The sequence below is a fragment of the Ctenopharyngodon idella genome, chromosome 14, assembly GCF_019924925.1.
Source record: "Ctenopharyngodon idella isolate HZGC_01 chromosome 14, HZGC01, whole genome shotgun sequence".
NCBI lineage: Eukaryota > Metazoa > Chordata > Actinopteri > Cypriniformes > Xenocyprididae > Ctenopharyngodon > Ctenopharyngodon idella.
Window position 1 is genome coordinate 2,686,184 of NC_067233.1, and position 23,807 is coordinate 2,709,990.

Sequence of the window (23,807 nt, forward strand, 5' to 3'; positions counted from 1 at the left end):
GTGCTTCCGCTTTCTGTATTCTTCAAAAAGCTTACGTTGTATGTCCTACGCCTTCCCTATTCAACTTACGAAAAAAAAACGGAACTGGCGCCGCGTTCATTCCGTAAGTTGCATAAGGGAAGAAACAAAGTCACCTACATCTTGGATGCCCTGGGGGTAAGCAGATAAACATCAAATTTTCATTTTTGGGTGAACTATCCCTTTAAGGTGCTTTCATGTTAGTGAAACTTTTGTAGGCAAAGTATTTCAGAGGTCCATTGTCAATAGCTTTTGACAATCCAAAATATAACAGTATTCAATATTGCGTGGATTCCTGTTTGTTTGACTGCATTTCGCCTGCAGAATGTCTTCGTGCAGTGGTAAATGTGACCGCATATTTATTCATATACCACTCACAGTCGAGCATAACCAGGTGCTGTATGTGGTGCAGTGCTGTGCCATGCATATTCAAATTCATTGTCATTTTTTGGGCAAATCCTTTCTATGCAAATTAGACACTATATAGAATGAATCAGAGTCACAAACATTGGCAGACACAATTAACATTGTGCTTTTAAAGCAGAAACATTTCACTATTACAATTTGAACTGGATTTTATTAAAAAATGATTGTTTTCTAGTGATTATGGCTACCGTAAATAATCATTTCAGCTTTGCAAAGAGTTGATTCATGTCTCCCGTAGAGCGTATCAGATCATGGGATTCTGCTGCGTCCTTTAGATCCAGCCAAGGCATGAATTGCGATCAGCACTAATTTTGTTGCCATATTTGTACCCGTACCTGATTTGCATAATTCCTTCAGTGAATCAGGTGCTAAAATGAGGCATGCTAATAAACGAAACTGTCAGTGAATGTGTTTTTCTCAGTGAATTCCCCACGAGTGTTAGTTTAGACTTTGAGACTTCAGTAATGATCAGACAGACAAGTTATTTTATGCTTGGTAAACATGTTTATAGAAATATTATTTCTTCACACACAAAGTACCCCGTATCACATCATCCAAAGCCCAAGAATGAACTGTAAATCATCTTGGTCGCTTTACTCAAATTCTTTTTCTGTAGTATTGCATTGAAACTGTACTCATATGTTCCTCTGGCATCATGAACAAGACAAGAGAATATTAGGCTACATTCTTTTCCACTGACAGGAGCTGACATAAACATAATGCTCATCATGAGCCGCCACAATAAACAGGAGTTAGTGTAATGTTGGTGATGATGGATGCCGAGTGTTGAGGGCAGCTGTGGGGTCCAAAGAGACTTACTTATTTATAGTGACTGGCTCACAGCCAAACATGCCTGTACTGCTTTGCGTCCGACTCCATTTGGACCCCCAATCATGCATGTGGTCCCCTCTGAGTCCCAGCAGGTGCTTCCTTCAACTGCATTCCCATAGCTTGTTAAGACAGTCTCTTCAGTCCTGATGGAAAGCACAGATTATCACAAGTTCGTCTTCACAGCATCACTGAGTAATCAGCTAACACCAGAACAGGCCAGTTTTAGATGGCAAGCTTTGCACTTGTAATCCAGTCATGTAACAAGTGCCGGGTTTCATTGATTATTCCTTCTCATCCCGGTTTTCTCAATGCATCTCATTCATGGTTGAATTGGTTTATCAAAAAGAGATTAGCTTTGTGAACCTGGAGGTTCTAGCACCGTGTACTGCAAATTAAACCAATCAAGGGAAAGATCCATGGTTTGTACTGCAAATAATAATCAAATAATCAGATAAAAGTGACAAAAGGCCAAAAATATGTCAACACTATAATCGTTTATACTTTGGCATATGTGTCAATGTGTTTTGGTGCATTACCATTTTTAATGATCTTCCAGATGAACCGCAGTCTTTTAAGTTTAAATTGGATGATTAATCATTTTAATGTCAAGGTCGTGAAAAAAAAAAAAAAAAAAAATCAATGATTGATTTAGCATGTTTCATCTTTTTCATATGTGGCATATGAGTCAATGATGAGCTGCAAACTTAATGCGGTGAAAAAAAAGAGATCAATAACTAAATAAAACAAAATGTCAGAAATTCTGGTAGTTTAATCTTCTTTGCTTTTCTTCAAAGACCTGCCTCCCCCTGCCACCAGAGAGAGACCTCCCGGCTGTAAGACAGTGTTTGTCGGCGGTTTGCCAGAGAACGCAACAGAGCAGCTCATTGTGGAGGTGTTTGAACAGTGCGGAGGTATCATCGCCATCCGCAAGAGCAAGAAGAACTTCTGTCATATCCGTTTCGCCGAGGAGCACACAGTGGACAAGGCCCTCTTCCTGTCAGGTACATATTTAGAGAGAGAGAGAGAGAGAGAGAGAGAGATAGATAGATAGATAGATAGATAGATAGATAGAAGGGGTGTAACGGTACACATATTCTTCCCGTAAATATTCAGTACGTGTCTGACAGTTCGACGAATACAGTGTTGAATCCTAACCACCATTAAACACCAATAATCGCAATAAGCTCTGCGTTTTGTTACTTTCGATAAGAAACAAAGTGTCATCTTTCAAATTCTGTCCATTTTATCATGAAATTCAAACAATAAATGCCATTTTGACGTTCTTAAATATGCCGTAACAGATCGCTGTATAGGCGCTTCAGGTAAAGCGGCAGCGCGGAGCGAGTGAACGTGATCATCTCTTCCTCTTTAACACTAGTTAGAGAATAAACATGAATGAACATCTGAAGGTATGTTGAAAGATATAGTACAACTTACTAAAATGTATCATATCTCGTGTAATTGCTCAATCAGTGTTTCAATAACATAAAGACGTCAACAAATTAGCCTGTTAACAATAATACAAAAGCATTACATTTACCTCAGGCAAGTCATTCAGTGTCCACAGCTTGTTAGTTCACCAGAGAAATTACCTCTTTCGCTAAATACATGGGTCAGTGACGTGATGGGTCATTTTTTTGTCCAAAGGCCTTGATAATAATAAAAAACAAAGATATGACATCCAAAGTATGTAAGGTAGTACAACTAGATCTCTTTTATTGAATCCAAAAGGTTTTAATTATATTTTGCAACATATAAAGGTATTTTAAAGATTTTGAAGTGTCAAAAGGTCATTCGATTCAACCGTCCAAAGGCCAATACAGCCATTTCATTTGTGATTAAAATATCTTAAAATGATATTAAAATTTTTATTCTAGCATGATTTTATAACATCATATCAACATAGTGCAAAATGGTATTAAAATTATGTGTCGAAGTCGTTGCTTTATTATGAGAAAGAATGTCCGGAAAAATTAATTTCATTGATTTCATTCGGAGTAACCAATATAAAGGACCATTTTGGATCAAGTCATGCGGTCAATATCAAAGGACCACATGGTCATGAAGCAAAGTAACTAACTCTCTCTTAACTATTTGACAAATTCACGTTTTCACTTGCTCATACGCATGTCCCGAAACATCAGGCCATTCGGTACAACTGCTATAAAACATGGAAAATATTGTAATATTTTAAAAACTTGTGCTAAATATAAAATGTTTGATTGTCATTTTGCTAGCTAGCTAGATAGATATCAGCCTGTTAGCATTGTTTGAAAATATCGTCATTCGGTATAACCAAAAGTGTCATTCTGTAAAACCGAAATTTTGGTTAAACCGAATGACTTTTTTAGTGACAAATTTTGTCCATCTTGTAAAAAATGACAGTGTTAATTGATTATAAAAACCACACAATCTCATTGTTAACACTTAATAAAACTTCAAAATTAATTATATCTCCATTATGTTTGTCAGTGACCCATATGCACTATATTAGCTTATGTATTCATTATATTTTACTTAACCTGTTAGTGATGTCTTGATTATTTAATGTATGTTTAAATAAATTTGTCATGAAAATGATTATATTTCAACAACACAATGGAGTAAAAACATAAATTTATAATTAGATTTAGAAGTTAGCAACTGAATTTAGGCTAGGTTTGTTCAATAAAACACTGTTTAATAAAAAAAGAAGCAATTTTATGTTTAGTTTTCTCCCCCTGCTGAACCGAACCGTGACTTCAATACTGAAGTATGTACCGAACCGTCCATTTTGTGTACCGTTACACCTCTAATAGATAGACGGATGGATGGATGGATGGATGCATGGACAGGTGGACGGATGGATGGCCCCTAGCGTTTCACAACGTCACAACGTTTCAAACAAGAATACAAAAAAGTATGCTAAATCATGCCTAGAAGCTTGTGTGCCACACGTGTGTTTTAGAATAATTTCACTTAACCTTTTATCTCTTGTAAATGAGGGCCATGTGTCCAGAAGTTCCCTCTTGACTTGATGGATTGATGCTGAATTAATTAGGGGGGCGGGGCTTCCACACATCACTCTGAGAACTCGAGATCTGTAGACACTGGCCGTCGAGAGTCCCTCACAAAAGAGGTCAACGAGAAGACAAGTGCCGACATCTAGTAATAAATTTCTGCCTTTGAACGCTGCATATCAATCATGGGCCAGGCTTGGACACATGACCTGCCGGGGTCTGCTTCTCGTATCTTTAGTTCCCAGTGACAAGTCTCCAGTCACATCTTAAATCAGTCTTTGTATGCAAATATTAGGATGTCCATCTCTGCCCCAGAAAGCGAGTTTAAAGTGCCGGCCGCTCCAATAATACCCTTTTCCATTATTTATTCTTCTCTGAGTGTTGCTCTCTCAGTGGAGAGGGGTGAGATTGGAGCGGCGCCCCATATATTATGTGGCCTCGTGACGGAGCTCTGCAGGCCTTTCCATAAATAATGGTGCTCATTTCTAACGTGAACACATTGCGTAAAATATTTAACAGCGTCTGGGGGCTGTAAAGCAGTGATGGAGAGGCGGAAGTAAACTGTGAAGCTCTTTCTCTCGTTTCTCTTGACACGGCCATCTCTGAATATACATTCTCCTCAAAAACACTTTTCAACCCTCTCTGTAATGTACTCAGAGCATCATATGATTCATAATTCACTGGAGCCTCTTTCATACCACTTGGCCATTTGTCAAGATACTTTTCCAAGCAATTTTCTGGTTTATGCTGAAATATATAAGCCTTAATATAAAATCACTTTCTTTTTTCATCCCCATCACAAACCAGATTATTCTCATACATCATGGCTTGTCTGTGCCGGTAAGGTTTTTGATTCGACCTCCCCGTCTGAGTGGAACATTTGGGACGTCTTAGATGTCACACAAAATAAACAGATAGGACGGGTTTGGCCTCAGATCTCAGAAGTAATGATTAAACGGCGTGTGTGTCAGTCACATTGTCACAGGTCACTTCATGAGTCAGTGTTGGTCGTACGTTGTTTTTCTCAGAACATTCTTGGGTTTGTTAAGGGTGAATGTTTTTCTGCTGTTCTCATTTTTCCTGCATTTTTGTCTTTTATACCATTTAACTTCTTGCCCTTTACTTTCTTTTTTCTCTTCCACTTTCCTTTCCTGTTTCTTTTCGTTTTGTTTTGTTTTCTTGTTCTTGTGTCTTTTCTTGTCCATTCCTTTACTCCTCTTCCCATTTTTTCCTCTTCCCCTTCTTTTTTCCTTTCTTTTTCTTTGTTTGGTTTCCCCTTCCTTTTCCACTTTCCTTTTCTGTTCTCTTTTCTTTTTTCTCTTTTCTTTTTTCTCTTTTTTCCTGTCTCTTCCTGTTTTTTCTTGCCCATTCCTTTACTCCCCTTCCCCTTTTCCTCTCTTCCCCTTTTCTTTATTTCCTTTGATCCATTTCCCCTTCCTCTTCCTCTTTCCTTCCCTCTTTCTTCTCTATTCTGTTACTTTCCTGTTTTATTGTGATTTCCTTTACTTCCCTTCCCCTTCTTTTCCCCCTTCCCCTTCCTTTTTCCTTTCTTTTCCTTTGCTCGGTTTCCCCTTTCACTTCCACTTTCCTTTTCTTTCCTCTTTTTTGTCATTTTTCTTCACTCACCTTCCCTTTCTGTTTCCTCTTTGCCCTCCCCCTTCTATTTCTGTTCTCTTTTTTTTTTCTTTTTTCCTGTCTCTTCATGTCTTTTTTCTTGGCCATTCCTTTACTCCCCCTCCACTTTTTTTCCTCTTTCCTATATTTCCTTTGATCCATTTCCTCTAACTCTTTCCTTTCCTCTTTCTTGTCTATTCTGTTCCTTTCCTGTTTTATTGTGGTTTCCTTTACTCCCCTTCCCCTTCTTTTTCCTCTTCCCCTTTTTTACCTTTCTTTTGCTTTGCTCGGTTTCCCCTTCCTCTTCGACTTTCATTTTCTGTTCTCTTTTCTTTTTTATCATTTTTCCTGTCTCTTCCTGTTTTTTCTTGCCCATTCCTTTACTCCCCTTCCCCTTTTCCTCTCTTCTCTTTTCTTTATTTCCTTTGATCTATTTCCCCTTCCTCTTCCTCTTTCCTTCCCTCTTTCTTTTCTATTCTGTTCCTTTCCTGTTTTATTGTGATTTCCTTTACTCCCCTTCTTTTTTCCTTTCTTTTCCTTTGTTTGGTTTCCCCTTCCTCTTCCACTTTCCTTTTCTTTCCGCTTTCTTTTCCATTACTGTTTTTTTTCTTGTCCTGTCCTTTACTCCCCTTCCCCTTCTTTTTCCCCTCTTTCCCTTTCCTTTCTTTTCTTTTGCTCCATTTCCCTTCCTCTTCCTCTTCTCTTTAATTTCCTTTCTTGTCCATTCTTTTCCGCTTTATTGTCCTGTCTTTTATTACCATTTCCTTTACTCCCCTTCCTTTTCATCTTCTGTTCCCTTTCTCCTTCCTTTTCTCTTTTCCTTTCCTTTCTTTTTCTTTGCTCCTTTTCCCTTTACCCTTCCTCTTTTCTTTTCTTTCTTTTTCTCTTTCCTTTTTCCCTGTCTTTCCTTGTTACTTCCTTTTACTTTCCTTTCCTCCATATCCATTTTCCCTTCCTGTTCCTCTTGTCTTTTATTGTCCATTCCTTTACTTCCTTTTCTTTTCCTTCATCTTCCATTTTCTGTCCTTTTCTCTGTTTCCCTTTATCTTTCCTTTCTCATCCTGTCTTTTTTTCTTTTTCTTTTCTCACTTTCCTCTTCCTTTATCTTTTCCATTCCTTCCCTCTTCCTCATTCCTTTCCTCTTTCTTTTCTATTCTGTCCCTTTCCTGTTTTATTGTGATTTCCTTTACTCCCCTTCTTTTTTCCTTTCTTTTCCTTTGCTTGGTTTCCCCTTCCTCTTCCTCTTCCACTTTCCTTTTCTTTCCTCTTTCTTTTCCATTACTGTTTTTTTTCTTGTCCTGTCCTTTCCCTTCTTTTTCACCTCTTTCCCTTTCCTTTCTTTTCTATTGCTCCACTTTCCTTCCTCTTCCTCTTCTCTTTCATTTCCTTTCTTGTCCATTCTTTTCTGCTTTCTTTTTTCTATCTTTTATTACCCTTTCCTTTTCATCTTCTATTTATTTTCTCCTTCCTTTTTCTCTTCTCCATTCCTTTCTTTTTCTTTGCTCCTTTTCCCTTTTCCCTTTACCCTTCCTCTTTTCTTTTCCATTCCTTCCCTCTTCCTCATTCTTCCCTTTGCTTTTGCTTTACTCTCTTCCTTCTTCCATTTCCACATTCCTTTCCTTCACTTCCCTTTCCTTGTTCTTTGTCATTGCCCATTTCCATCTCCTCTCCTCTAGGTTATAGGATCAGGCTGGGATCAAGCACAGATAAGAAGGACACAGGCCGGCTGCATGTAGATTTCGCTCAGGCTCGAGATGACCTGTACGAGTGGGAGTGCAGACAGCGCATGCTGGCCCGGGAAGAGAGGCACCGTCGCAGGATAGAGGAGGACCGTCTACGGCCCCCTTCACCGCCCCCCATCGTTCATTACTCTGAGCACGAATGCGGCCAGTTAGGAGAAAAGCTCAAAGGTAGAACACATGACATGTTATACCTCCGTCATAGTGATTTTGTTGTTTTTATGTGTCATTTCCTGATGCATGTGAAGAGGCTGCTTCAGTCCGTGTGCCCATTGGCTGGATGCATCTAAAAGCTATTTGTCTCTTTGAGTTTGATGTTCCATGCGGTTTAATAGCTACCATCTGTTTAGTGAGTGCATCTTGATTCTCTGTCAAGGAGAGAAAGTGCAGTAAAGAGAAGTTTTTGAGATGAAATCAGTTGAAATCATACTTTTCCATGTAATATTTTATATGCAGCGGGTATGATGTTCAGCTCACTTTGCAGTGGTTACAGATAACAGATGAAAGGAAGAGAAGAAAGGATGAAATTACATGCTGTGTGATTGTGAACCTTTTGTGCTGTTTGCTGTAGAAAATCTCAACAGCACTCGCATATCTGCTAGATTTGTCTGTATATTCAATATTGGACGGTTATTTCTGACAGTTATTATTTTTAATCTGTTAGTGTTGAGTGTAAATGAGCAGCAAAATCCGTTTATTGATGGAGAGGGATTTCATATTCACGACACATTGATGCAGTCTTAAAAGGGTTGATGGATTATTAATTTAAATTATTTGACAGAATTTTTTGATTATCTGTAGTTAGGACTTCCATAAATAAATCAAAGCAGCTTAGAATTCTCAGCTGTACAAGTGTTTGTGTTCAGGATTACAGCAACAAGAACAAAATAATTGTTTGTTTTTCTTTATTTCTAAATCTTTGCTGTACAAACGGCAATATCTTTGCAACGCTGCTTCTTCTGTTTCACAGTTAACACCAAACATCTCAACGAATCTGTGCCAAACTGTTCTTTTTGTGGATTGCAGTTTTTACATAAACACAATAACACTAAAGAATAATAGATTGCTGGAAGAGCCTCCCTGTAGCGTTCATTACAATGATTTTCAGTTTTCTCCGTTTCTCATCTCATTCCCAGCCGAAAGTTGCAAGCCAAATCTTTGTACTTCATCATGACTGTTTTCCCCTCCCGTCTGCACATACACACCTGATTATCTCAAGACTTCATGAACAATGTAGCCTTATTTTTACTGAACACACACTATCGATATCAATAACGTGTTATGATTGATGTCCTTGCTGTAGATATCCTTCCCTGTTCTGTTGTCCTCTCCTAAATGTCCTCTACCTCTGCATTTGGCCCAATAAACATGTCCTGCTAATATGTTTTGACACTAGAAGGTCCCAGATGAGAAGTGTTCCTCTCCAACATTGTACTTAGCTCTCTTCCCACCATCTGTTTCTCCCCCCACCGTTTTTTCCTTTCTCCACTCAGACGACTCCAAATTTCCCGAGGCGGTGCGTGTCCTGCTGACCTGGGTGGAACGAGGGGAGGTAAACCGCAGAAATGCCAACAACTTCTACTCGATGATCCAGTCCTCCAACAGCCACATTCGTAGGCTAATGAACGAGAAGGCCTCTCATGAGAAGGAGATGGAGGAGGCCAAGGAGAAGTTCAAGAACGCCCTTTCTGGGATTTTAGTACAATGTGAGTGTTTGTTTACAGATGTTGCTTCTGTCTCAAAACCTAAAAAGCTGCCTACCTAGACAGCATTTTTGGGCATTTTTCCATCATTATCAGTAGAGGAATAGGATTTTACACAAATTATGATATCTCACTGATCACAGCTCATCATGATCACCTCTGCTGTAATAAGACCCGATTGGCCCGCAGCTGGCGGCTGCAGATTTGCATTTCTCTGATGCACAAACCCTGAAGTGATTTCACTGATTTCACCTTTTAAAGCAAATAGACTGGCAAATACATGAGCATTGACTAACACAGGTGTCAAACTCATTTTAGACACATTTCACACATCTCTTAGGGATTATTGTACTTTTTATATTTTTACTATAATATGCAACAATTTACATTTAGAAGGATCGCACTATATGTGTGAGGATGTGTAGTCAATAACGTAATAAACACCACCATTCGAAAGTTTGGGCTTTTTAATGTTTTTAAAACGTTTTAAAAGTCACAGATGCATCAAAAATACAGTAAAACAGTAATATTGTGAAATATTATTAGAACCTAAAATGTTTTCCATTTTATTATATTTTAAAATGTAAAATATTCCTGTGATAAAAGCTGAATTTTCAGCATCATTACTCCAGTCTTCAGTGTCACATGATCCTTATAATCATTCTAATTTGCAGCTCAAGAAACATTTCTTATTATTATTGAGGGCTGCCACCGACTAGTAGTCATTCATTTAAGCCATTGTTCGACTAATCGCGCATTTATATTAATAAGCCATAAATCATAATAATCAGCCTTTAATTGCCTATATAATACATAGCTTAATCAGCGCTCAAGCGCACACATAAAGTTTGCCACAGCGCACGGGCAAACGTAATGATTATGAGTGTGTCATGAAAAACAGCAAGGAGACTGTCTAAACATTTTAATAATTTATTGACATGATTGAGATTAACGATGCTGACTCTAGTGGATGCGCCTATAGGTTTCATACGGATTACATAATCTGAGAATATTTATTTTCCATTTGAATTGGTTCATTTAAAAGTAGACATTTCAAGTTTTCTATGGATATAATTCTCGTGTCTGTGAGGCAAATATACAACGAGTTTCAGTTCATGTTTGTTACGTGCTCAAGTTCACCGAGACTGCAGAAAGCACTGATTGTTTTCATTATTTTACAAAAGCACAACATTTTGCTGTTATTGTGAGTTTAGAGAAATAAAAGTGGACCCTGTACAGTTTGCATGACATTATCTGTATGACTAAAATGGCGTATTTTAAGTTAAATGCAAGTGATCGCGCCGGCGCATCCATGTCATGCAGTAAGCGCAATCTCCACAGAAACACTTGGATATGCGTCTAATAATAGCGCACGTTTATCTAGGACTAGGCTAACATTAGAGCGAGCAGACTTGTAAAGTTGCTACTACTTACACGTTTCAAGTGATAAGCCATATTTGAGGTTGATGAATGAGAGGCGAATGTTTGGATTTCCTGACATTAATGATCTCTCCCTCACGGACTGCGTGACGTTTTTTTTTTCTGCGACTAACTGACTAATAAAATCTTGTTCGACCAATCCTTTAGTCAACTATAAGGGTGCAGCCCTATTATTATTAATGTTATAAACAGTTAATGTTATAAACAGTAATGTTATAAACTGCTTAATAGTTTTGTGGAAACAGCAATACATTTTTAAAGACTATTTGATGAAAATAATGTTCAAAAGACAGTATATGTTTGCAATATAACTCTTTTGTAACATTAGAAATGACTTTGCTATCACCATTGATCAATTTAATGAACTCCTGAGTATTAATTTTTAATTTTGTTTTTAGAAAAAAGCCCAAAACTTGACACTAACTTTTGAATGGTAGTGTATGTCCAACAAATTCAAATATTAAATAAAGTTAAAATTGGTTTTGTTGAATTTTCTGGGTTATTATGGGCCTGTTTACACCGGTCGCATTTTTAGTGATCAGATAGCTATCTGATTTATCAAAATGATAATAAATGTGTCTCCGCAAAACGGATACAAGTCCGATCTTCAATTTCTGCGCTCACGTCACCGAAAGCAACAAATATGAGCTGCATTTTATTAATCATGAGCTAATTTCAGAATCAAATACCGCAATAGTAGAGAGAGCACTGGTGAAATCATTTAGTCTAATTACTATTAATGGAGATAATTTCATTTTTAAAGCATCTGTGACTTACTTTCAGTTTCATTACTATTCGGTTTGCGCTCGGCTTGCTGAAGAGATACTCAGCTGCTCATCTGCGGTGATGCAGTAGCGCGTCATATCTGGCTATAACGTTATTTAGCCTATAACACGCTCTCACACGTTTATTTTGAGAGGAGTAAGATTTACATATGTGGTTTAACAACCAGATGCATTTAGACTTCAGTTTTGACTGGAATGCATCCCAGACCACCTCCTGAAGTGGGTTTGATTTAAATCTCGAATGCGTTTCGGAGGGCATTCACACCTGGTCTTTTCACGATCGGATAGCTATCCCATCAGAGCAAATGCATGAAGTGACCTGGCCCTAATTTCTGAAAATGATCATTGGAACTGCAGCACTGCTCACATCAAGTAAAAGCTGCTTTTCTGAAGAACTCTGAAGTGCCGTTGCCTGTTGGGTGATGTCGCAGTAGTTTCATCTATACTATCAGACACAAAAGGAAGCATTCAGTAAATGGCTGCTGTCAGCTACTGCATGATTACACTTCACTTCCTGCCATCTTGGTAGTACGCCCAACGCAGCAGTGCTTTGTTCTTGATTGATCCAATGCCCAGAGAAATGGAGCTACTACTCTCACACATATAGTTTCCTTGATGCATGAGCAGGCGTAATGTTCAGTCTGCGTTTGATTCAAGTACAAGGGGGGTTGTAGGAATTCATAGTGAACTTAGAACAAATCCAGTAGAGATTTAATATTTCATTAACATGAAACTGTGGAACAAATGAATACAGACTTATTAAAAGGTCACAGCACAGAAAATATTGCTTTGATTAATTTTCAAAAGAAAGGAAGTTAGTGTAGGTGAATATCATACATATGCATCCGTTGATGAAAGCTGAATTAAATGAACCTGTTTGCTGCGTATTTACTGTACAAGCAGATATTCAGACACTTAGAAAGCTTTTGAATGTAATGGCAAAGGTTGTTTTACTGCCTCTAAGAAAATCTGCTAAACTTGTGACCTCAAATCCAGGGCAAGCGAATTTTACGCTCTGCCATCAGTTGCTTCTCAATGTCTCGGTTTGAAAGTGTACATGCTTTGATCTGAGATCAGTGTGGACCGAAGGTAAGTTCTCCTCAGGTCTCTACCACTTTGAGCTGAATGCAGAAGAAGGTAGAGTATGTGAACTTCATGAGTGCACAGCTACAGACATGTGCAGAAGTCTGTGATTTTGTTTAGCTACTTAGTCTCTGGACAGCACACCTGATGACCCTTCATAGATTAAAAGTAAGTAACCCCAAATGGTCACTAGATTGACTAATTGCTTAAATAACACTGACTGGAGTTTGTAGAATTACATACACTTCTGATGACATGCCACTCAACAACACACGTACGCACTGGCTTTTAACTATTCCTTAACACTTTCTGTGAAGTCTGTATGTATGTTGCATTATAGAGGCCTTCGCAATTCTTTATAATGCACTGGGAGTGTGCAGTGAAGCCATTTTCTGTATGAACTACCATTCAGATGTTTGGAGTCAGTGATATTTTTGGTAAAACTTTAGTATGTGGAAAACATAGTCACTATTAATTATGACTTTTCCCTCAATAAACTCCTAATTACTGCTTATTAATAGTTATTAAGGTAGTTGTTAAGTTTAGGTATTGGGTAGGATCTTATAAGAATGTAGAATATGGTCATGCAGAATAAGGCATTAATATGTGCTTAATAAGTACTAATAAACAGCCAATATTCTAGTAATATGCATGCTAATAAGCAACTAGTTAAAAGACACCTTATAAGAGGCTACCTTTTTAGTAACACTTCATTTTAGGGTCTTTTAACTAGTTGCTTAGTATGCATATTACTAGAATATTGGCTGTTTATTAGTACTTATTAAGCACATATTAATGCCTTATTCTGCATGACCTTATTCTACATTCTTAATCCTACCCAATACCTAAACTTAACAACTACCTTACTAACTATTAATAATCAGTAAATTAGGAGTTTATTGAGGGAAAAGTCATAGCTAATAGTGAATACATGTTCCCTATCCTAAAGTGTTACCACCTTTTTTATTTCCTCAAATTACTTTTATTTTATTCTGTTCTTTTGAACTTCATATTCATCAGAATCACAGTTTCCACATAAATATTAAGCAGCACAACTGTTTTCAACATTGATAATAATAAGCAAATAAGCATATTATTATGATTTCTGAAGGATCATGTGACACTGAAGACTGGAGTAAATACAGCTTTGATCACAGGAATAAATTACATTCTAAAATGCATTTAAATAGAAAACAGTTCTTTTAAATTGTAATAATATTTCACGATATTACTGTTTTTACTGTATTTTTGATCAAATAAATGCAGCATAAGAGACTTCTTTCAAAAACATGAAAAAAGTTAACTTTTTTAGCAGTAGTTTATGGATCTGTTGCAATGACAAAACTATGGCTATTATCAGGTGTGGGCGGGTTTTTAAAGGGTTAGTTCACCCAAAAATGAAAATTCTGTCATTAATTACTCAACCTCATGTCGTTCCACACCCGTAAGACCTTTGTTCATCTTCAGAACACAAATTAAGATATTTTTGATAAAATCCGATGGCTTAGTGAGGCCTCCATTGACACTTTCAATGCCCAGAAAGCTACTAAAGACATATTTAAAACAGTTCATGTGACTACAGTGGTTCAACCTTAATGTTATGAAGCGACGAGAATACTTTTTGTGCGCCAAAAAAACAAAATAACGACTTTATTCAACAATATCTAGTGATGGGCGATTTCAAAACACTGCTTCAGGAAGCTTTACGAATCTTTTGTTTCGAATCAGTGGTTCGGATCGTGTATCAAACTGCCAAAGTCACGCCCCCAGTGGTGAACCATTGAAATTTCGAAACACTTATGACGTAACAAAGCCTCGTTTATTGAAATCACGTGACTTTGGCAGTTTGATACACGCTCCAAACCACTGATTCAAATCAAAAGATTCGTAAAGCTTCGAAGCACCTGAACGAAGGTCTTACGGGTCTGAAACGACACGAGGGTGAGTAATTAATGACAGAATTTTCATTTTTGGGTGAACTAACCCTTTAAGTGTGTTAAAAAAGCCCATTTTTAGATGTAACCCTATTCCATTTATAGTTTTCAGTTATAGCAAATATGGCATGTATTATTTATAAAGTTATTTATTCTGTTTTTAATGACTGTGCCATGAAATAAAGATTAAAAAGTGCTTAAAAAGGGTAGAAAAAAAATATCTAAGCTTCACAAAAACACACATCTCCTTTTTTTTTTTTTTTTTCGGATTTGTTTTTGGGGGAAAAAATCTCTCCCCCTTCACCTGTAATCATGAGTATCCATGCACATTTTCACACTTCAGTCATATTTGCAGACTCACAAAAAAATATCCTTTGTCTTTGTGCTTGTTGAATAACAATCGTTGCTCTTTTTTTCTTTTTTCTTTTTCCCCTTGTAAATATTAAATCACTGTACCTCATTTGAGCCTTTACAAGTAAAGCATCTGACTTCAGGCACATCCCTATAATAAATTCAAATACTATTTTGCTTTCATGGTTACACCTTTAAAGAGTAAATGCACATGAAACACATGATGGCACAAGTAACGTAATTCTTTATACTCTTAAATGTGTTGTAACCATGTTAAAGTATTTACAAGAACATATAAATAATTTAAGGTTACTTTGTAAGGCATTATGAAATATAATACAGGCTTCATAGAAAGAAACTCCTCTTCTACTGACTTGGCTGCTATTATTTATTGATGCGACTAGATTTCTTGGAGATCATGGTCCAATCATGGTTCTCCGTCCCACAGACGTGGAGAGCAGGAATAGTGCTTGTTTTATCAGTGATGTCATGCAGTAACTTGATCTAAATTGAATGGCATGGTAAGTCTCTCTCTCTTAGGACATTCCCAGATATCCCCTCACAATCATCACTACACAAGACCACATCACTGATGTCTGTCTATCTTAGACTGTAGTTGACATCCATCCTGATGTCATATAGAGATGGAGCAGACACATATTTACGAATATAACTCGTCTCTAGTGGCAGTCCAAAGGTGTCTTATAGTTTTCTCATAGTTTTCAAGAGACAAAAACATCACCTTCCCAGAGATACAGGCTTCATCTGCCAGACTATGTCTTTTCTGTTTGTTTGTTTTTCATCCTTCTGAAACCTGTCAGGATTTTCTAATGGGTTTAGAACGTCTGCTTGAGGAAGAAGTGACAGTACTGATTTGTTACCAAGCCTGCTCGGGCTGTCTGTCAAAATTATCTTCTATCAGGAAAACTTCCTACAGATGTTTGATCAGAAAGGTCATGTCGCCTTAGAAGGACCTTCCAGTAGCTTCCCCGGGTATTTAACACTGTCCGGCCTTTTATCTGCGCGCGACAGACAGCAACCTTTGATACAGTTCTCTCAACAACCTGCAATAAGTATCTGGCACTATAGTAATATCTGTTCTGTCGCGATGACAAACACATGCAGCGGAACGGTCGCTCACACAGAGGAGAGAAAGCGTTGTGACAGTCGAGCATCTGTCTTATCTGAACGCAGGCAGAACACACAGCAGTGTAAATAATGAAATGCAGTATACAGCTAAAAGCGTGCTGGGGTCGCAGCCCTGCAGGAGGATAGAGCAGCAGGTTGCTGCAGTGGCAGGTGGGACATGATGACATGGGAATTCTGGGTAAGACTATTTCAGCTTAAGACGGTGGATCCCGGCTGAGGCAGCAGACAGGTGCTGTCACAAACTAAATCTGTATTTGCCACATCTGAGAGATGGTTTGCAGGAAAAGTGTTAACGTGTCTATAAACAACATTGCAAAACCAGCCTTTTTGCAGGTTGTAATTCATAATTACACAAATATGGGAGAAGTCAAGTCACATAATCAATGTTGTAAATCTATAGTATTTTATATAGATAAACTAGCACTTTGCTTAGGTTATTTGAGGAAAAAATAATTACATGTATTCAATCATTCACGCTTTTGAAGGAAAAGAGTGCTGAATCTTTCCTGCAATCTGTCGTTAAATTATAGCCTAGCTTATAATTTAAAATTATAACTTAAATTAACTTTGAATGGGTGAAAATAAGCATTCAGATAGATAGCGTATTGACTGATAATTAATAATTACCAATATCGGCTGAAATGGTCTTAATATATTCCGTCCCTAATGTGAAGTGAAATACACTACCGTTCAAAAGTTTGGATTCGGTAAGATTTTTAAAAAAAAATTTGAAAGAATTTTCTTTTGTTCATCAAAGCTGCATTTATTTGATCAAAAATACATTAAAAAGTGTACTATTGTGAAATATCACAATTTAAATTAACGGTTTATATATATATATATATATATATATATATATACATATACAGTTGCAAGAAAAAGTATGTGAACCACTTGCAGAACAAATTGCATGATAAAATAAGAGAGATCATACAAATTGCATGTTATTTTTTATTTAGTACTGTCCTGAGTAAGATATTTTACATAAAAGATGTTTACATATAATCCATAAGACAAAAAAATAGCTGCATTTATTAAAATGACCCAGTTCAAAAGTTTGTGAACCATTGATTCTTAATACTGTGTGGTTACCTGAATGATCTATGACTGTTTTTTTGTTGTGTGATGGTTGTTCATGAGTCTCTTGTTTGTTCTGAGCAGTTAAACTGAGCTCTGTTCTTCAGAAAAATCCTCCAGGTCCTGCAGATTCTTCAGTTTTCAAGGTTTTTTTGCATATTTGAACCCTTTCCAGCAGTGACTGAATGATTTTGAGATCCATCTTTTCACACTGAGGACAACTGAGGGACTCAAACACAACTATTAAAAAAGGTTCAAACATTCACTGATGCTCCAGAAAGAAACACGATGCATTAAGAGCCGGGGGTGAAAACTTTTTGAATTTGAAGATCAAGGTAAATTGTACTTAATTTGTCTTCTGGGAAACATGTAAGTATCTTCTGTTGCTTCTGAAGGGCAGTACTAAATGAAAAAAATTTATATTTAAACAAAATAAGAAAAATTTGTACATCTTCATCCTGTTCAAAAGATTTCACCCCCCGACTCTTAATGCTTCGTGTTTCCTTCTGGAGCATCAGTGAATGTTTGAACCTTTTTTTATTAGTTCAAACATTCACAAACGGTGAATGGTTGAACCATTCAATGGTTTGTGAACCATTTAAATGGTTCACAAACTTTTGAATGGGGTAATTTTAATAAATTCAGCTATTTTTTGTCTTATGGATTATATGTAAACATCTTTTATGTAAAATATCTTACTCGGGACAGTACTAAATGAAAAATAACATGCATTTTGTATGATCTCTCTTATTTTGTTAAAATTTTTCACATTTTCACAAATTCTGCAAGTGGTTCACATACTTTTTCTTGCAACTGTGTGTATATACATATATACATTTTATGTGTATATATATATATATATATATTTAAAAAATAAAAATAAAAAACGGATAATGTACTGGCAGAAAATTACCAGGACATTATCCAGTAATTTTACAGACATTTCCGTTAACCCTAAAACATAACGCAATGAAGTTCAAAATTCCAAATACAGATAAAATTCAGAAAATTCCTTCAAATTAATAAAGTACATTGTGCCCTATATTTACGGATTTTAGTGTATTTATATAGGTTAAAAAAATAAATAAATAAATACATTAAAAAAATGCAAAAAAAATCAGATTTGCCATAGGAATAAATAATCTTTAATATATATTCATACTGTTTTTTTAGGAAATTTATTCCTTTGATGGCAAATCTGAATTTTTTATCATCTATTAGAAATCATTCTAATATGTTGATTTGCTGCTCAAGAAATATTTCTTATTATAATCAATATTGAAAACCATTAAAATGCTTAATTTTTTTTCAAGATTTTTTTTTTCAAAATTAATAGAAAGTTCAAAACAGCATTTATTTGAAATAGTTGTAGCATGTAAGTCTTTTCTCTCACATTTGATTTATTTAATGCATCCTTGCTGAATAAAAATATGAATTACTTTAAAAAAAAAAAAAATCTTACTGATCAGTTAATATTGAAAAGGTAAGAAATTCTGTTTTGCTTCTTACACTACAGTATTTGTTTGGAAATTACAGGCAATATAAATGCAGAGAAAGGCCAGAAATATATTCAAAAAATAGATACAGAAGTGAAGGTTTGGCCAATGCATTGCAAACATGTAGAAGCTCAAGGCGCTAGAAACGCTGAGATCATCATGACTTCTATTCCCAGGGAATGCATGAACGTAATGCAAATGCATACAATGCAAGTCCCTTTGGATAACAGTGTCTGCCAAATGCATAAATGTAAATGTCCCGTATCTATCATGTTTTTGCGTTACAGCTTCATAGTCCAGAGCTCAAGAGGGTGATAGAGTTCCCGTCAGACGTCTGTGCCGTTAAACTAACATGCTGACAGACTGTTGCTCCGCCACGACAGTTGTTCAGCTGAGAGAAAACTGACTGTAGAGAAGATGATTGGAGTACATTTTACAAGAAAATACTATTTCATTCTTTCTACTATGTAATACATTTAATACATTTGTTTCAGTGCAGTGATAGCTGGCCTTGCGGCAGTGCTTCCTCTAGACTAAAGCGTTCGACACACCTGCACACGTTCATGCAGTCAGGCACATGCTCTTCATCCTGGCTTTGCCATCGATCTCTTCCATCAAATTAAAGGATGCTGAAGTCACTATCGATCAGCCTCTCGCTCTCTCTCATGCCTATGCCGCAGACAGATGTGTTTGGCAGCCTTCCTGACTCCCCAAGGTTTATTAACCCCCTCTCAGGGAGAGAGAGAGAGAGAGAAATGGGATCTCTGAGTGAATCTGCATAGGTCACGTTATACCATCAGTAATGATGTCATACATCCATCAAGCCGCTGGCACCATATGTTTCTGTCTCTCAGTCCTACTGTTACATCACTTAGACTGATGGATGTTTTGATGTCATTTCCCAGACACTGGGACGTTTCAGTGCTAACACACAGACAGTTTTTTGGATCTGTGATGCAGTGCACAAACAGCAACTCTTTGAAATATGATATGAAACTCTCAGATGATCTAGTCATGAGAGAGGCTTGTTTAAAGACTTACTGGATTTCTCTAAAAGTAACAAGCAAACCAAGATTGATTTAAAGTAATAATAGTGTTGGTGGCACAAAACAGTGAGATGCCATGATATTTCCAGTGTTATATTTGACAGTGTTAACCAGCGATAAACCGACCTGAAGTCATTCGTGTTCAATGAGAGTTGGTTTCCAGTGATGGTGACAAAATTAAAGAACTTTATGCAAAATAACTGAAATGGAATCTTTTAAGTGAACGATTTGGAACATTTCATGCGAAACAGAAACTTTTGATTCCAATTTTGACAACTTTTAACAACTGATTCTAAAAAAAAAAAAAAGACATCACAATAACAAAAAAAAGCCTCTTATGCTCACCAAGACTGCATTTTTTTAAAGGGGTCATGAACTGCGTCATTTTATTGTGTTATAATGCTTCCTGGGGTGCACTTATAATGTTAGTATGATTTTTACATCAAAAAGTTATCATAATTTAAATAAAAATAAAAGGCATTTTTCCTACCCTGATTTGAACGCTCTGTTTTAAGGGCCGTGTCTGCTGTGAGACTTCAGTGTAAACGCCCACTGCTGTGATTGGCTGACATCTTTGCATATGAAATAGCTAAGTTTTACTCTCTCTAAAACTTTTAGCACGTTTTTACTATTACAGCTCTCAAGGTTAACTAATTGTTAAAAACATTACACTTAAATCTATGGCATTATATTTAGATCGCAGCATGAAAGGTTGCAGTGATGAACATTGTAGTTGATCATAGACATGTTGTTGAGCTCATGAAAGCAGTGATCTCGTCATTGAAACTCGATTTCTGCACACTAACGAATGCTTTCATCATAACTAACAGTGAAAACTCGATGTAACTAAGAGATTCGTTGAATAAAACAGGAGTTTTGGCGCAAGTCCAGAACTCAGTCACTGATAAACTCACGCTGTTTGATTGACAGCTCCAGCGATTGTAAAGGGAGCGTTCTTTGATCGCCGATTATTTTCATCCTACTAAGAGAAACAACGTGAAGTTGAGCGTTTAGTCACGGGTTTGATTTACTGACACACAGACAAAGATCATCTGACTGTACATGAATCATTAATATCAGATCAGGCATTAGAATGAACACAGTTACTGACATGTTGTTGCATTACTGTCGAGTCCATATCGTAAAAGTTTGATTTTCCAAAGAATCCACAGTAAAATGTAAAATGCAACATTCACATTGTTGAAAATAAATAAGCATATTCCTAGCTTTAGGATCCTTTGAAAAGTAATGTTATTTTAGTCCTGTATCGCTCTTCTCTCATCTCACTAACACGCCAGTGGGCGGGGCTAATGTTGCAATGATGAAGTAGGCGTTGATTTCTTCTGCGGAGGCGGAGTTTCACCTATCTATGACAGGACGCGTCGTTCGATGGATCTGATGTCAATAAAAGCTTTTATTGGACTAACAAGGAAGTTTTCAGTTCTGAAACTTACAGGATATTCTTATAGTACAATGACCTCTTATATATCAAAAGCTCAAGGAAAAGTTGATTTCTCAATTCATTAATTTCAGTAAAAACAGTAATAATGTAAAATATTTATTCCTGTGATCAAAGCTGAATTTTCAGCATCATTACTCCAGTCTTCAGTGTCACATGATCCTTCAGAAATCATTCTAATATGCTGATTTGCTGCTCAAGAAACATTTCCAAACTTTTGAACTCATGTTTATAATCAATGTTTTATTCCTGTCATTCACCTAACCTTGTCTACAAAGAATATGTATGATAGCCTTAGATTTAGGCCACAAGGTTGTGTTTCAGAAGCCGGCACAATTATGCTGCCTCCTTTTTGGTCCAACCTTCATGTCATTGGCACACCTATGTTATCTTGAAACGCCATCTAGTTTGGCAGCTTCCTGGATTTTGGAACAGAGTTTGTGTCAGAGATGTCAGAGCAGCACATACTGTTAGCAGCTGTGATTCTCGGCAGCTGTTCCCCTTCCGCCCTGTGTCTTCCTCCTGTCTTACATTCTCACAGGAAATTACTGCCATGTATCTCCAACATCCAAAGCACTCACACCCCAGAAAATAGTTGATTGACTGCCTCGTCTCTTAATTCTGAACAGATGACTATTTCTGGAAGGTTTGCTTTAATGAGTTTACACAAGCGAGAAGTCTTCTCTAATCTATACACAGTGAAGTAATGAGCCCAGCCTGTCGTAGATGAAACATTCATCTCATTATCAGTTGATGACCTCTTAAAATGCAGGAGATTCTTTGAGTATCCAGGCAGTGGAGTCGATGAAGGTGAGAGGTGTGTTGTGGTAACTGAGAAAGAAGAAACGTGAGATGGAACAGTTGTTCTCAGGTAAAGCTAGGGAATTCGCTATTCAACTGTTTGATCTTCCCAAAGAGAGTCTAAAAATCTGTCACTATTTACTCACCTTCATGTCATTCAATACCCGTAGATTTTCATTCTTCCATTGACCTACAAATAAAGCAGATGTTAGGCATAATGTTCCAGCTGATGTTGTACTACGTTCAACAACAGTTCACAGCTGTTAAAGGACTAGTTCACCTAAAAATCATCATTTTCTCACCCTCATGTCATTTCAAACCTTTAGGACTTTTTTTTCTGTGGAAAACATAAGGAGATATTTTGAAAAGTCTCAGCATTTGCAATCCAATGGGGTTTGACCCCAACGTTCTTTAAAATATCTTTTGTCTTCCACAGAAAAAAGATTACAGGTCGTACAGGTTTGGAAAGGCATAGGCGGTGAGTAAATGATGACCGAATTTTCATTTTTGGGTAAACTAACCCTTCAACATGTTTTTTCAGAAGAGACAGAAATGTGATCTCATTCAGATCTCATCCCTGTAACTACACCAGTCCACCCCAGCTCAGTGTTTGTGCTTTATAGAGGGGGGTATAAGGGAAAAGAACATCACTTCCTTCCAACCTGACACAAATTTTTTCACTCCTCTGCACCTTCCCAATCGCCCCTCTCTCTCTTTCTTTCTTTGGACGCCCATACTGGCCCCTGCATCCCCTGCCACAGTTGAGCAGATTGTGTCTGTATTCCACGCTGCTACCAAACAAAAGGCATGGGACCATTTCTCCAAAGCCCAACGCAAGAACCTGGACATGTGGCGAAAGCAAGCAGAGGTTGGTGTTTTCATTTCTCTAAGTGAATGTATTCATGCTTCACATCTTTAATTATGCAGAATGTTTCTGTCAGAGATTAGTTTTTCCCATTCCCCCTGTCCATTCCCCCTTCCCTGCAAGCTACCCATGTACTTGAACTATTATGAAGTCCACATGTTTTATTTTGAGTTGAATGTTAACGGTATGACAGTATAAATGCTCAGCTCTCTCTGGTAGTAAAATCTGACCCGAGTCTGCCTGAGATTTCAGCGGTTCACAACCGGCAGGTAACATTTGAGTCTTTCCTGATAGAAGCAATAGAAATACCAGTATCTTGAATCATTGGCGCTCTAACATACAAGAGAAAAATATTTATTCTCTATCACTAGAAGCTTGAGACTGTACACTAATTAATGAGCTATAATCCACACGTTTTGCTGTTGAAGTGTTTATTTTGTCTCTTTCCTCTGATTTCTTTGGTCATTAGGTAAGTTATAAGACAACTCTCTCATTATAAGTGCACAATGACCCAATCTGGTGTTAATTTCCATTGCGAGCAGCATTAAAACACCATTTTACATGGATCAGAGAGCTGATATTATTTACATCTAATATAACAGAACTCCTGCTCAGCAAACGATGAGTGTGAAATCAACTGAGGACTGGATTGTCCATGTGTCACACAAGTTTCTAGAAGCTTACAGTAATTAATTCTCATGACTACACTCTAAAAAATACTGGGTTAAAAACAACCCGAGTTGGGTTGAAAAAGGACAAACCCAGCATTTGGGTTGTTTTAACCCAGCGGTTTGGTTAAATGTTTGCCCAGCTTGCTGGGTAGTTTTATTTAACTCAACTATTGTTTGGGTTCATTTTAAGCCAGCCATATAATCATTTTTAAACAATAGTTGGGTTAAATAAAACTACCCAGCATGTTGGGCAAACATTTAACCCAACCGCTGGGTTAAAATAACCCAGTCGCTGGGTTTGTCCATTTTCAACCCAACTT

General features: G+C 37.1%; 1 protein-coding gene across 10 annotated transcripts in view; it reads left to right on the forward strand.

The window, feature by feature from the left end:
• Positions 1-23,807, forward strand: part of enox2 (ecto-NOX disulfide-thiol exchanger 2) — a 254,888-nt gene that overhangs the window by 197,148 nt on the left and 33,933 nt on the right. For all 10 annotated transcript variants that reach the window (XR_007924820.1, XR_007924819.1, XM_051859857.1 and 7 more), the window contains 4 exons: positions 2,070-2,276; positions 7,565-7,798; positions 9,121-9,333; positions 22,713-22,819. Coding sequence is in view for 8 of the 10 variants with exons in the window: in XM_051859857.1 (XP_051715817.1) it covers positions 2,070-2,276; positions 7,565-7,798; positions 9,121-9,333; positions 22,713-22,819 (761 nt within the window). In the remaining 2 variants the exon portion in view is untranslated. The remainder of the gene's footprint in view (positions 1-2,069; positions 2,277-7,564; positions 7,799-9,120; positions 9,334-22,712; positions 22,820-23,807) is intronic.